This window comes from Sminthopsis crassicaudata, chromosome 5, assembly GCF_048593235.1.
Source record: "Sminthopsis crassicaudata isolate SCR6 chromosome 5, ASM4859323v1, whole genome shotgun sequence".
NCBI lineage: Eukaryota > Metazoa > Chordata > Mammalia > Dasyuromorphia > Dasyuridae > Sminthopsis > Sminthopsis crassicaudata.
Window position 1 is genome coordinate 217883145 of NC_133621.1, and position 14847 is coordinate 217897991.

At 43.4% G+C, this 14847-nt stretch overlaps 1 protein-coding gene across 4 annotated transcripts; it reads left to right on the top strand.

The window, feature by feature from the left end:
* Positions 1-1928: 1928 nt before the first annotated feature.
* ARHGAP9 (Rho GTPase activating protein 9) lies at positions 1929-11812 on the top strand. Of its 4 annotated transcripts, none has more exons than XM_074269879.1 (19): positions 1929-2024; positions 2834-2921; positions 3171-3509; positions 3910-4130; positions 4810-5031; positions 5501-5617; positions 5918-5989; positions 6479-6540; positions 6856-6943; positions 7251-7346; positions 7513-7611; positions 7899-8037; positions 8703-8804; positions 9033-9131; positions 9951-10028; positions 10192-10245; positions 10527-10661; positions 10884-10989; positions 11474-11812. In XM_074269879.1, the coding sequence occupies exons 3-19, from the start codon at positions 3194-3196 to the stop codon at positions 11649-11651; spliced, it is 2184 nt and encodes a 727-aa protein (XP_074125980.1). In that variant the 5' UTR covers positions 1929-2024; positions 2834-2921; positions 3171-3193; the 3' UTR covers positions 11652-11812. The 4 variants fall into 4 exon arrangements, with proteins under 4 accessions (XP_074125980.1, XP_074125981.1, XP_074125982.1 ...); XM_074269880.1 differs by having other exon boundaries at positions 4813-5031; XM_074269881.1 differs by lacking the exon at positions 7513-7611.
* Positions 11813-14847: the final 3035 nt, after the last annotated feature.

The window sequence follows — 14847 nt, forward strand, 5'->3', positions numbered from 1 at the left end:
ATCTAAGTCAGATCCAATTGATCAATGATGGACAGAATCAGCTACACCCAGAGAAGTAACACTGGGAAATGAATATGGACTAGTTGCATTTTTGTTTTTCTTCCCAGATTATTTTTACCTTTCTGAATCCGATTTTTCTTGTACAACAAGAGAACTACACGGATGTGTACACATATATTGTATTTAAGATATACTTTAACATGTTTAACATGTATGAGACTGCCTGCCACCTAGGGGAGGAGTGGAGGGAGGGAAGGGAAAACTTGGAACAGAAGTGAGTGCAAGGGACAATATTGAAAAATTACCCATTTATATGTTCTGTCAATAAAAAGCTATAATAATAAAAAATTGTTATAAATAACTACTATGTGCAAAGCACTCTAAAAAAAGTGACCTTAAGTCACAGTTTGTTAGAAGCATGGCCAGTTTTCCAACCAAAATCCAAATCTAGTGTGCTTTCTCTATCACTGCAAAAATGCAGTTGGAAATTAGGTAAACCTTTGATTCAGCAGTGTTTCTATTGGGTCTGTATCCCAAAGAGATCATAAAAGAGGGAAAAGGACCACATGTGCAAAAATGTTTGTAGCAGTCCTTTTTATGGTGGTAAAAAATTGGAAATTGAGTGGATGCTCATCAATTGGATAATGGCTAAACAAGTTATGGTATATGAATGTGATGAAATATTATTGTTCCATAAGAAATTATGAATAGGATGATTTCAGAAAAGCCTGGAAAGACTTACATGAACTGATACTGAGTGAATTGAGCAGAACATTATACACGGTAACAGCAAGATTGTGTGATGATCAACTATGATGAACTTGGCTCTTTTCAACAATGGGGTGATTCAAGGCAATTCCAATAGACTTGTGATGGAAAGTGCCATCTGCATCCAGAGAAAAAACTATGGAGACTGAACATGAATCAAAGGATAATATTTTCATCGTTGTTGTTGTTATTGTTGTTTGTTTGTTTTGTTTTCTTTCTCATGTTTTTTCCCATATGATCTGAATTTTCTTGTGCAGCATTACAAATGTGGAAATATGTTTAAAAGAATTGCACATGTTTTATCATATTGCTTGCTATCTTGAGGAGAAAGGAGAGGAAGAAAGGGAGAAAAATTTGGAACACAAGGTTTTGCAAAGGTGAAAGTTGAAAACTATCTTTATATGTATTTGGAAAAATAAGATACTATTTTAAAAAATAATTAAATATAGTCAGAAGTAGTACCTTAGAAAAGGCAACTAAAGCAATTAAGTATAGTCAGAAGTAGTACCTTAGAAAAGGCAACTAAAGCAATTAGTTTAAATTAATTAACAAACCATTTTAAGTAGTTAATAGAACATTAATCTTATTTTAGGATTGGGCGATGGAGGGAGGAAGAGATCTTAATCTCTTCCCCCCCCCCCCCCCCCCCCCCCGAGGCTGAGGTTAAGTAACTTGCCCAGGGTCACACAGCTAGGAAGTGTTAAGTGTCTCAGATCAAATTTGAACTCGGATCCTCCTGAATTCAAGGCTGGTGCTCTATCCACTGCGCCACCTAGCTGCCCTTGAGGAAGAGATCTTATGGCATTTAGTAACAAGCTATTTCTCTGGATTGGAACAGTTTAACCAAACACTAGGTAGGGAGGGAAGGTGGAGAAAAATGAGACTCAGAAATGAGGAACATTGAGAAGGAAAGGAAATGGGAATTAAATGAATAGCAAGTCAACATGTTATGCAAATAACCTCTTCTCCTGTAGATCCCAAGCAGATTCCCAAAGGAGGTAGGGAGGATTGGGGGAAAAATGTTGCCCCATTTTACAAATGAAAATAATTAATGGTCACTAATGATTCAGCCAGCTGATGTTGAACCCTGGGGAACTAGCCCAGCCCTCTTGTCACATGTTGGGGGGGAGGGAGTGGATTATCTGATGTCACAACCGGTGGGAAACTTGGTCACCTTCTCTTACGACTAAGCTGTGAACCTAAGGCGGTGTAGAGGAAGCAGAGACAAAAAAAAAGGGGAAAGAGGAGTAGGCCAGGTAAGAAGGGGGAAGAAAAAATAGACTCTAGATTTGGGGTTACAGTATATCAGAAGTGCCGATCATGCCAGAGGGAAAGCTATCCTCTTTGTGAGATTTTGAGAAATATTTTAACTTTTCATAAGTCCCTTATAATGGCTCCCTTATAATCTACTAGAGAATAAAAGTTGTATTAAGATTTCTCAGCTCAAGAAATCATATTCTGAGAGAATCTGGAACCCCTGTTTCCATATGTCCTAGCTCAGTCAGTCTCTCTCTCTGTCTCTCTCTCTGTCTCTATCTCTGTCTCTCTTTCTCTGTCTGTCTCTGTCTCTCTTTCTCTCTCTGTCTCTCTGTCTCTGTCTCTCTTTCCCTCTCTCTGTCTCTCTCTGTCTCTGTCTCTTTCTCTCTGTGTCTCTCTCTGTCTCTCTGTCTCTGTCTCTCTCTTTTTCTGTCTCTGTCTCTGTCTCTCTCTTTCTCTCTCTCTCTCTTCTCTCTCTCTGTCTCTCTCTCTCTCTGTCTCTGTCTCTCTCTCTCTTTCTCTGTCTGTCTCTGTCTCTCTCTGTCTCTGTCTCTCTCTGTATCTCTCTCCTCTCTTTGTATTTCTCTGTGTGTGTGTGTATATATATATACATTTCTATTTTTCTGTTTCTAAAATTCAAAGGTTACACAGGAAACAAGCATTTTATGTCTAAAAAGATGCTGAAAAACTTCAATATCTGGGTGTCTTTAGCTCAGTCATTTTCTCTTTGTCTCCTGGTATCTGCTTTTATCTTCCCTGTGTTTGACCTCTGACCTTATCCAGATCTTTTCTCTCTCTCTCTGCCCAGTCTGGCTGTGGGAACCAGGATCAATGACTCTTCAACGCTGGATATAATTGGCTCTGAAAGATGCATAAGGGAAGAAATAACAGCTAAGGTTGCTCCTATGATTTCCTGTCCCTGTTAGTTACTCAGTCCTGGACCCAACCCTCTGACCACATCCTCTCTCTCACCTCGAGCATATGTTTCTCTGACATACAGGCTACCCACCTGGACTTGGGCTCAGAAGTTCTCTATCATGAACCTCTCACTAAATCCCATCAATCCTTTTGTACTCTAAGAACTAATGTATTGTACTTTGATTCCAGCATTAGAGAACATAACATCTGCCTCCTCCCCTCCACAGGTGACCAGGGGCTTCTAATTGCCATGTTCTCTGGCAAATGGTGGCCAGGGACCAAGGACACCCTGGGGGTGGGGACCCAGGGCCCATCTCGGGGAGCCCATCTCTACATCTTATATGACTTCTCCTACATGGGAGCAGACGGCCGGCAAGTGTCTCTGGCTGAAGGCGACCGGTTTCTCCTGCTTCGGAAGACCAACTCAGACTGGTGGTTGGTGAGGCCTCTGGGAGCACCTCGAAACACCAGACCCCTTTTTGTCCCTGCTGCATATGTGGCTGAGGAGACTACACTCATTCGGAGGGCCTCTGACTCTACTACTAGCCAATTCCCCTGTACCCTTAGTAAGTGAAACCTTTCTCTTCTCCCCCAGCCCTACCACTCTTCAATAATCCCCCATCTTGTCAGCTCTCTTGTTTTTTTTTTTTTTGTTTGTTTGTTTTTTTTTACCATATCCCTAATTATTAATTACTTCAACTGGCTTTTCATGAGTTTTTAGCAAATGATCCCCATATGTCTAATAATCTGTAATCATAATCTCTAACAGCTCCAAATTTTCCCAGGCATCTGGGGCATTTCCTATTTCAAGACTACCTGTCCTCATTTCACTTCCCCACCATGTTTCCTCTCTATCTTCCACCTTCCCGTTACCCACTTCACATTAATTAAGACTCCCAGAAAAATGAGGCCACCTGAGATTTGGGAGATTACACATCTATTTCCCCTCTCCCATTCTCTCACCAGAACCAAATCGTTTTCACTCGTCCTTGGGAGAACTGTCCATGCCTCAGTCATTCCAGTGTAAGCCCCCAAGCCGGTCCTGGCAGCCTCCTCTTCCAGCAAGAATACAAAGAAGTCTCAGTGCAACTGGACTGAGTCCTGGCCCACTGCAATCCCCCTCGGGCAGCCTGACTGGGCAGTCCGGCTCTCAAGAAGACCTGAGATCTAGGAAGGCTGCTAACACAGTGAGAAATTTCCCCTTCCCCCCAAAATCCTTGGCCCAGAAAGCTCCCTGCCTTTTCGGTGCAGTCCTGAAAAGCACAAATGGTCTGATTCCCTTGCTCCAATCCACTCACCCCAAAGCCTCAGGTCATTGGAATACCCTCTTATCAATGAGGGCTAAACCTCTCACCTCCTATTAAGTCTCGGGCAGTCGGCTTTCACTCAGTCTCCTTTGGGAATGGAGAAAGTACCCTCTTTAGATCCCGAAGTTAGGGGCCTCTGTTGAAGTCTTTTCTACAAAGAGAGAAGGAGGAGGCGTGTGGAGGTGGAGCCCTAAACTCCTCCCCGCCCCACCCCACCCCCCTAGCCGGCGGCATGTTCCCCTTTCCTTTAGCCTTGGGGTTAGGGTTGTGTGTTGGGGGGGAAGTTGGCAACAGGAAGCCCGTAGGAGTAAAGTTAAGGGGAGGGGAGCAAAAGGATTAGAACGGCTGAGGGAACTCTCCCAGCACCTGGGGCACCCCAAGCAGAAGCTGGTGGTAAGAATGGAGGGATCTGGGGATTGGAAGTGGAAAATGATCTCCGTAGCCCGGGGCAAGGAGGAAAGGGCTACCGGGTTGGGGAGAAGAGGAAGCAAAGTTAAGGAGTTTGGATTAGCATCCTATGACCGCCTCTCCCCCTGCTTCCCCCCTCCCCCTTTCCCAGAAGTCGGGACCCTGGTCCCCCATGTCCGAGCCCCCTCTGTACTGTAACCTGGTGGACCTGCGCCGCTGCTCCCAGACACCACCCCCAGGCCCCACTCGGCCCCCACTACAACGGCTGGATTGCTGGGAACAGCATCTGGACCTCGACTCTGGTCGCTGTTTCTACGTTCACTCAGTGACTGGACAGGCGTCCTGGAAGCCTCCCCGAAGGGCTCGTGAAAAGGTGAGACCTTTCATCTGAGAAAATGAAAGGCCTTCCTCTTTGGAGCTGTGAACAACTACCCTTTCTCTCGCTCCGGACACCTCACTCACCCCCGCCCCTCCCCCTTCCAGAGGGGAAATTTTCCCTCGGAGGGATTTCCTCATCCTTCCAAATTGCGGGATGGAGCACCAGAGGGTCTGTGGGGGACCTTTCAAATAAAGGGATTCTTAAGAGTTATTATGTCATTGTCCCCTTTAACCGTCTGGGGAAACCTGTGAGCCTCTTTCTCAGAATCATGTTTTCGAATGCATAAAAGGGAAGCGAATTATATTATAAACCATACAACAAAAAAGATATCAAAATTAGAAAAAAAAAATAACAACACAAGTTCCTGGGGCATAGCCAAGTTAAGGACCCCTCTTTAAAGTGAAGAAGTTAGGAAGGTTGTTTTGCAAAGTCATTTAGTTTCGCTTGTTCCCCTTCCCTTCAGACTCCCGACTCCATGGAAGGGACCCCGCACCTGGGGAGAGATGCCCAGGCCCAGCAGGCTGAGGAGAAGAGTGCTGGAGCCCGTGACCAGGTGTCACAGGAGGCGCTCACCACGCAAGTGAGAGATCCCTCATCTGCGCCAGAGAAGACACTTAGTCCTCCCTCTGCTCTGGGAGCCCGCCCCACCCATCAAACTCCCCACTCCCCCAAAACAAATACAGCTTCTCGGTTGACCTAGGTTGATCTCTCCTTCGCGGTTTCCTTTGTTCCCCGCCCACCCCTGCTTCTCTGAGGCACTCTCTCCTTCCCTCTTCCGCCGGACTCCGGGGTTGAGATGGGAAGACTTGACTTCTCCACAGCCCACGTTTCCCATCTCTTCTCCCGGTCCTTACCCGGTTTCACCCTCTCCTCCCTCCAGATCTCCATTTCGGACAACTCCAGAGGCACCCTGGCCCCGAGACCCCAGCCGCAGCTCCTGGATGATCCTCACGTGAGTCCTCGGGGTCTCCAGGATCCTACCCAATTATTTCTCTAAAAGTCCCTCTTCATCTCCACTTCCACAGCTTTCAGCAAAACACTTTCGGCGTCTGTCCTTCCTTGAATATTCGAATATTCATTGGGCACTTTGTTTAGCCTCCCTCCCAACTCCGGGCAATACTTCTCACTTTACTTGTTCTCTGCAGCTCTCTCCCTGAGTAGAAAGGAAGCCCGGACTGTGCTTGCTGGTCCCCATATCCCCCCCCCCAACCTCGCGTCCCTTACACCCCTTCCCCCACTTCTTCCAAGCGTAATAAATACTGGTTGCTTAAATTCAGAGCAACCGTCCCCTTCTAAACTATCCCTCCAACTTTCGGAGACGGTTCCTGGGCTTCAGGAATGTGTGAACAAATAAACTGAATCTCCTCTGGGGTAATTCCTGAGCCCCTGGAACTCGTCTCTGTGGGGTCTAGTGATAACTTTTCTATCTTCCCTCACACAGGAGGTGGAGAAGTCCGGCATGCTCAACAAGACAAAGATTGCTGAGGGGGGGCGGAAGCTCAGGTGAGCATAGAGGAACTGGTCATGGGGGATGGGAGTTGAAAGGGGAGAGCAGCCATGAGACCTTCTTTGGGACCCTTGGCAATCTGGGGAAGCCTCTGTATCCTTCTCACAATCATGATTTTAAACACTTAAAATAAAATACATAGGATTATGAAAGAAACCGAAGGTTAGTGAAAATACAGATAGAATATTTTTCCCATCCAAGTTCATGGACTTCTAAAATCTATCCACAAAAATACCCTGATCTAGGAGGTAGGTGTTGATTGGGAGAGTTATTTCCTTAGGGTGTGATGATCTTTCAAATGCTCCCTACAGGAAGAACTGGGGTTCGTCTTGGGTAGTATTGGCAGGAAATAGCTTGGTGTTCTACAAAGTTCCTCCGGCTTCCATTCCTACTGGATGGGTGAGAGTCCTGTGTGCTGGGGAAAGGTTGTTGGAGTGAGGGTGAGGAAGGGAGGAGAGGGATGGGGCAAGTGGGATATACATTTTTCTTCCCTATTTGCCCACTGAATTGGAGAACTGAGAGGCAACAGTGGTGAAAATAGGAAGGAGATCGATGAATAAATATAAAGTGAGTTGGGAGGAGCTTACAATCATGACACCTTTCTCATGCTCTTAGGTGGTGGGGAATTGATACCCCAATGAGTTAGGCGCCCTAAAAGGGAGTAGTAATGGCCTCAATTTTCTCTTCTGATCCCACCTTCTCACAGGGTCCAGCTGGCAGTCGGCCAGAGAGTAGTGTGGACTTAAGAGGGGCAGCTCTGGCCCATGGTAAACATCTGTCCAGCCGCCCCAATGTCCTGCATGTGAGTGATACTCCATCCCATTCCCTTCCTGTTCTTCTGCCTGTTATCTCTCTTCCCAGTGTCTTTCCATTTCCAGAATCTAGGCCCCATATATTTCCTAAATATTTGTCTTGTCCCCAGTCACATTTTCCCACCACTAAACCTTTCCCCTGGACCTGACCCTCAGGTGCGTACTGTCCCTGGACATGAGTTCCTGCTGCAGTCTGATGATGAAACAGAGTTCCGAGCCTGGCACCGGGCACTTCGGGATGTCATCAACCGCCTGGTCAGGGGCCAAGAGCCCAGGGTGTAGTCAGGGAGGGAAATCCAGGGATAAAGTTGGGCAGAGGAGTTCGGTCAAACTAGACTTGATGAATGGGCCTTTGGAGGAAGGTGTGAGACTAACATTGGAGCCAAGGGTTAAATGTGAATATGCAGATTCCAAAGGCCAGGAATCTCTGCCCCAGGGTTGCATATTAAGGAAAACAGTCTCTCCCTAGCTCACCACTTCCTCTCCCTAATAATTCCTGGAGCCCCTCTTCACCCCAACACCAAGCTCTGCTCTGATTCCAGGAGCGTGAGAACCCTCTGGAACTGCGACTATCTGGGTCTGGGCCAGCTGAGCTTGATGAGTTGAGCCAGGGTGAAGAAGATGAGGAACCAGAGCCAAAGCCTCTGCTAGGATATCGAGGAGGAAGTCACAGGATCTCTTGTAAGAAACTGAATTTAGTGGGACAGCCTAAGCCAGGAGGCAGAGCAAGACCAGAAATCAGGGAATAAGTTGGGCCAGAATCACTGGCCCAAGACATAACTAGAGGAGGAGTACCAGGATGCTCACTAAGGTCTGAGGCCTTAATGAGTGTAAACTGTGAGCATTGTTTTTTTTGTTTTGTTTTGTTTTGTTTTTCTTCCCAGATTATTTTTACCTTCCGAATCCAATTCTTCCTTTGCAACAACAACAACAACAAAATTCGGTTCTGCACACATATACTGTACCTAGGATATACTATAAGATATTTAATATGTATGGGAATGCCTGCCATCTAGGGGAGGGGGTGGTGGGAAGGAGGGGAAAAACTCGGAACAGAAGAGAATACAAGGGATAATGTTGTAAAAAAAAAAAAAAATACTTATGCATATCTACTGTCAAAGAAAATGTTATAATTATAAAAATTAATTTTAAAAAATTATCAAAAAAAAGAAAGAAAAAAGAAAGAAAGAAAGAAAGAAAGAAAGAAAGAAAGAAAGAAAGAAAGAAAGAAAGAAAGAAAGAAAGTTGCCATTAAAAAAAAAAAAAAAAAAAAAAAAAAAAGGTCTGAGGCCTTTCTCAGCAACCCTTCCCAGCTTCCTCTCCCAAACCTACATTTACTTTCTCAGATCGGGGCCCTGAAGAGCCAAATCGTGTGAGGAACAAGCTGAAAAGACTGATAGCAAAGAGACCTCCCTTGCAGAGCTTACAGGAGCGTGGACTGCTCCGAGGTGGGAAGAAAGGGATAGTAGAGCTGAGTTTCATTGGGTCAAGTCTTCTCCAAGATCTAGGTGGTTTGGAAAGGGATGCCCACTACAAACTGAGGGAGGGGTGTAAGGAGGAGAGGGGATTTATGTTTAAGATAAACTGCCCAGGTTTAATAAGAATCTTAATAAAGAGGATAATAAATAATTATTAATCTTAATAAAAATCTCTTCTTTTTCTACTGTTCCTCCCAGACCAGGTATTTGGCTGCCACTTGGAATCTCTGTGCAAGAGAGAAGGGAGTACTGTGCCAAATTTTTTCAGGCTCTGCATAGATACTGTGGACAAGAGAGGTGACTTTCCCATAGTACTAGTTTCTCACTCCCTCCTCCATCCACCACACACACAAACTTCCTTTAACTCCTTTCCAAAATCCTTTCTGTGGCCTTTGTTTTGGATTGTCTAAACTTTCTAGCCTTCCTCCCCACCCATTCCAGGTCCTCTGTAAGTCTTCTAGAAACATTTTCTGGATTCCTTTTTACACTTTCCTAATTCTCTCAGATCTTCAGTTCATTCAGCAAATACATATTAAGCTTCTGCTAAATTAAGGAGATTGGGCTAGTGTTGAATTCACACATCCTGCTCAAAATATGCATACAATCTTATTGAAGGATCATAAACACCTATGAGATAAATACTTTTGTTAGGGCCAAGAAAGAGAACTCTGAAGAGGGACAGATCACTTTCACTTAGGTGATGAAAAGGGAAAATCAAGTAACACTTTCTCATGGAAAGTGGCCTTTGGGTCAAGCTTTAAAGGAAGAAAGCAAGTTCAATTAAGGGTGATGAAATGGAGGCATCTATTCAAATTATGATTTAAGACCTAAGACAGAAGGCAGAACAAAATAGAGTGGCCAGTATTTTAATTTGACTGGAACTTGGAATAGTGAAGGAGGTAATAAAGAGTTGGAAAAGGAGGCAGGAGACAGACTTTAGAAGAATTTAGACACTAGGACCAGAAATTTGTACCTTCAGGGAGTAGGCATTGGGAAGGTTTTTGAGAATTGGAATCCTATGATTAGAATAGTAGATAGCTACTTAAAGATTGGGTCGGAGAAAGGGTAGATTTGTTCCTAGATTCATTCCTTTGCCTTGTCATATTTCATCTTTAGGTCTGGATGTTGATGGAATTTACAGAGTCAGTGGTAATTTGGCTATAATACAGAAACTTCGGTTCCTGGTGGACAGAGGTAAGAGGAACAGAAGTTAGGTAGCAGTACTGGCACGTGGGCAGGGGTAGCAGAATCCAGTTGGAAAGTTTGAGGGATGGAGAAATATCCCAACTGTGACTAGAAGGATTGTTTAAGACCAGAACCCTGGCACTGATCCCTCTCTTACCCCTGTATCTGGCAGAACGAGCAGTCACATCTGATGGAAGATACCTGTTCCCAGAACAGCCAGGACAAGGTACTTAAACAGAGCTTCCACTCCCCCAGTTTTTCCATATCTTTTGAGTGTTCCAAGTCTTCTGAATTTCAACCTTCTCTTAGAAAGCCATCTAAACCTCAAAGGATTGTCCCCAGCCTCTCAATTCCCTTTACTACGTTCCAGGATAACAATCTCTGCTTGTGTCCTCCCCATAATATAAATAATGGTAAAATAAATAAGCTAATAAGCTCCTCATCCTTTTTGTGTTTTCCTAACCCACCCTGTGCCCTTTTTTGCCCTCCACATCCTTCCCCCCACAGAGGGCCGCCTGGATCTGGATAGTGCAGAATGGGATGACATCCATGTCGTGACTGGAGCCTTGAAGCTTTTTCTCCGGGAGCTTCCTCAACCCCTGGTCCCTCCATCACTGCTGCCACACCTTCGAGAAGCCCTTGGTAGGGGGTGGGAATTTAGAAAGACTTTTGATATGAGGGTAAATGGGAGGTAAGAAATAGGAAATCTCAGCTCCTGGGGAGAAGAAGGAGATCTGTCCTTTAGTGAGGGGAAGAAATGCCAACAGCAGACAGCTTAATGAAGTCATTCCCTAAGTCTGCTCCTACCCTACATAGGCTCTAGCATCTTCCCCATACCTACTTCTCCTAACCCCCTCTCTTTAGCACTTCCTGAGTCATCGCAGCGTTTGTCCCGGGTACAGGAGCTCATAGGCTCAATGCCAAAGCCCAATCAAGACACACTTCGGTGCCTCCTGGAACATCTATGCAGGTAATGATGGAGGAACACCTGTGAAGGAGGGGTGGGGCTGGGGGAAAATTCCTTCCAAATGGGAAGGTCTAGGTAGAAACTGAGCTAAGGTAAAAATCTGCACAAGTGGAGCTGAGGGGGCTTTTGTGATAGTGGAAAAGGGGAAAATGGCAAGTAGAGCTACATTTAAGCAATGATTAGTAGGAAAGAGAAGGGAATAAGTATTTATTCCCTACTGTGTGCTAAGTGTTTAATAATTTATCTCATTTATTTCATTAGGAAGAGTATTAGAAGTCGAGGACAAGAGGAAAATGGGGCAAGGCAGGAAAGTCAGGGCTAGAGACATAAGGAAAATTAATAGCTTCCCTTTTTCTTTCTTCCTCCTTGATTCCTTCCTTCCTTTTCCTTCCTTCCTTCCTTCTTTCCTTTTATTCTCCCATCCTAAAGTGACTTGTGTTCATGTAATGTGTATAGTGATACATATCATCCTGTCTTTGATCGCCAGGGTGATAGCACATGCAGACAAGAACCGAATGACTCCACACAACTTGGGTATTGTGTTTGGACCAACACTGCTACGACCAGAGCAAGAGACCTCTGACCCAGCTGCCCACGTCTTCTATCCTGGACAGCTGGTTCAGCTGCTGCTGAATGACTTCACCAGTCTCTTCCCTAATCCATGAATCCTGGACTCTACCCTATCCAAGGTTGTTGAGCTGATCTCAATTCTGAAAATGAGGGGCAGGAGGGATAGGACTTCTGTTTGTTAAACATAACATTTGAGGAGGACTTCCATCTGTCATTTTCGTAAAACCTTCTTTTGTTAGACACACTTTAAAGAGAATATCTGTTTCAGTGGGTGATTTCCATTCTAAAGATTTCCCTATGAGGGGAACCTGTATTTTTTTTTTTTTTAATGGGAGAGAAGGTTCTTTGTTGAGGGAATCTGAGACATTAACCCCCTTTAGATTCTGTACCATCTAATTTTATCTTCATGTATTGGGAAGGATCATCAGGGTCATTTTCAATAAGGAAGGACTCACATAGTCCCCACATAACACCCTGGAGGTAATCTGAACCCAAAGAAAAGGGATAAGATTTCCCTCTTAACTCTGGGTTCATTGTCTTTCCAATCAAGGACTAGAACTCTGCAAATCTTTTAAACAAAGCTTAGATATGGCTCCTATTTACAATCTCCCCCAAAGGTGGGTAGGAGAATCTCTTCCACAAAAGGTACTTAATCTACAAAATAGATATAAGATACCGAAATATAGCTGTTTCCTTCCCTAAATAGTTACTAAGGCTGCTGTTACATTTTAAATTCGAAAGAATTATCCATGTATTAACAAATACTTGAAAATAAAATAATAATATATTGCAGCTATTATACAATTCTCAAGAGATAAAGGCATTTTATGGGATTGCTACTGCTAAACAAATGTTTCACATTCAACTCAGATTGATAACTGTCCAAGCAACTGAAAAGATTCAGATCTTTTGGCCCAACCAGGAATAGCTCTTTATTCCTAGTTTCAAGATGAATCCTGTGATCATCTTTTCTCCTGGAGAAGCAGGATAGTTGATGGAAGCACCTTGAATTGGGCAGCCATCATTGATTCAAAAACTTAGGAACTTTCAAAATTGTCAAGTAGACACCAAGGTTGGAAAGGATCCATCTCAGGATCTGTGGTTGTGGGTAGCAAATCTGTGCGTAGGAAAGATAGGGGAAAAGACATTTTTCCAGCCTAGGAGTTCAGCAAGAAAGGTCTGTTACACTGGGGTGGGAGTCAACCTGGAGCACACTCAGTAGCAGTCTCAACAGCAGTGGATCTTAGAGCCTGCAGTAGCAGCAGCTTTGGAAACTCTCAGGCCCTAAGATGATAAGAGGGTCAGACAACTAGTCAGAAAGAGACTATAGAAAATTTTCTGCAGGCATTGGGTCCAGCTGGCTGTGACCAGCACCTTTATTGCTCTGGCAATGTTCTGGCTCACAGTTCCAGGGTAGAGAAGAGCACTTGTGGTTAGTCACAAGGGAAAAGGGGGCTCTGGTTAGAGTTCCAAGGCTTGTGTTTGTGGCAGAGGACATAGTTTCAGTACCAAAAGGAGTGTTAGTCCTTGTGGTTGCAGCAGAGCGAGGGCCCTTTCGTTAGAAAGACCAGAGCTCAGACGAGAACAAATCCTACCACCTTCCAAGATCACACCACCTCGGAACCACCAAAAATGTGTAGATTTCCAGAACTAGCTCTGAAAACAGCAAAACAAAAAAGCCTAAAGCTTGGGATAATGTTACCTAGACCATGGTGAGCAGAGGCCAACATTAAAGTCCAAAGTCAAAATATAGGTTGGAAAAATGAGAAACAACAAAAAAAAAGAAGTTGACCATAAAAAGTTGACTATGACAGCTGATATGACCAAGACACAAACTCAAAAGACAACAATTTAAAAAAAAAAAAAGCTACAACCAAGGCTTCAAAGAAAAATGCTAATTAGGCAAAAGACCAAAAGGAATGTCTGGAAGAATTAAAGAAAGAGATGAATGGTAGCAGAAAAAATTGGGGGAGGGGATAAAAGTAATTCAAAAAAAATTAAGGAGAAATAACAGCTTGGTAAAAGAGAATAATACCTTGAAAACCCAATTGACCTAATGGTAAAAAAAAAAAAAAGTATAAAAGCTCAGCGACAAAAATAATTCCTTTATTATTTAATTAGTTTCTTCACTGAGTTTTGTTTATTTTTTCTTACTTTCTTTACCTTTAAAAATTAGAATTGGGCAAGCAGAAGCTAATGACTCCATGAGATATCAAAAAAAAATACTAAAACAAGAGGGCTTCTAGATGGAGCAGTGGGTAGAACACTAGCCCTAAAGAAAAAAGGACCTGAGTTCAAATCCAGCTTTAGATACTTAACCTTTACTAGCTGTGTAACCCTAAGTAAGTCTCTTAACCCCAATTGTCTTGCCCCTCAAAAAATCAGGTAAAAAATAATAAAGCAAAATAAAAAGAATGAAAAAAAAGGAAAAATGTGAACTACCTCAATGGAAAAATGACTGACCTGGAAAATAAATCAAGGAGAGATCATTTAAGAATTATTGGTCTGGTGCAGCTAGGTGACACAATGGATAGAACATCAACCCTGAAATCAGGAGTTCTTGGATTCAAATCTGGTCTCAGACACTTAACACTTCCTGACTGTGAGATCCTGGGCAAGTCACTTAACCCCAGCCTCAGGGGGAAAAAAAAAAGGCAAGTGTAAAAAAGTAATAATAAGAGTCTCAATAGAGTTATGTTTATGTTTTTAAATAGGAAGATCATCCCTGTAGCAAGAAGTCTAAATAGAGGGCACAGATGTGGGTCAATTATGTTGAGAGGATCTAAAAAAATGAAGGGGTGAAAAAAGGAATTCACTGGGTGAAGGGTGAAGGGAGAGGTAGAATGGGGGGAAATTATTTCACAAAAAAAGAAGTATATAAGGAAAGCTTTTAGAGGTATCAGGCAATGCTTAAAGAATATATATGTATGCTTTAAGTGTAGTAGAAATCTATCTTAATAAGGAAATAGGGGAAGGGGATAAGAGAAAGAAGAGAGACCGGATTACTTGGTCAGAAGCAAAACAGACTTTTGAAGAGAAATGGGTTAGAAAGAGAAAAAAAGATAAACAGAAGAAAATAGGATAGAGGGAAATGTACAGTAATTATAATGGTGACTTGGAATGTGAATGGAATGAACTCACTTATGAAATGGAAGTAGATAGCAGAATGGATTAGAAACTTTTTGGATTAGATCCCTCAATATGTTGTTTACAAGAGACACAAGAAGCAGAAAGATGCAGAGTTAAAATAAGGGGCTGGAGCAGAATCTATTATATTTCAGTTGAAGTTAA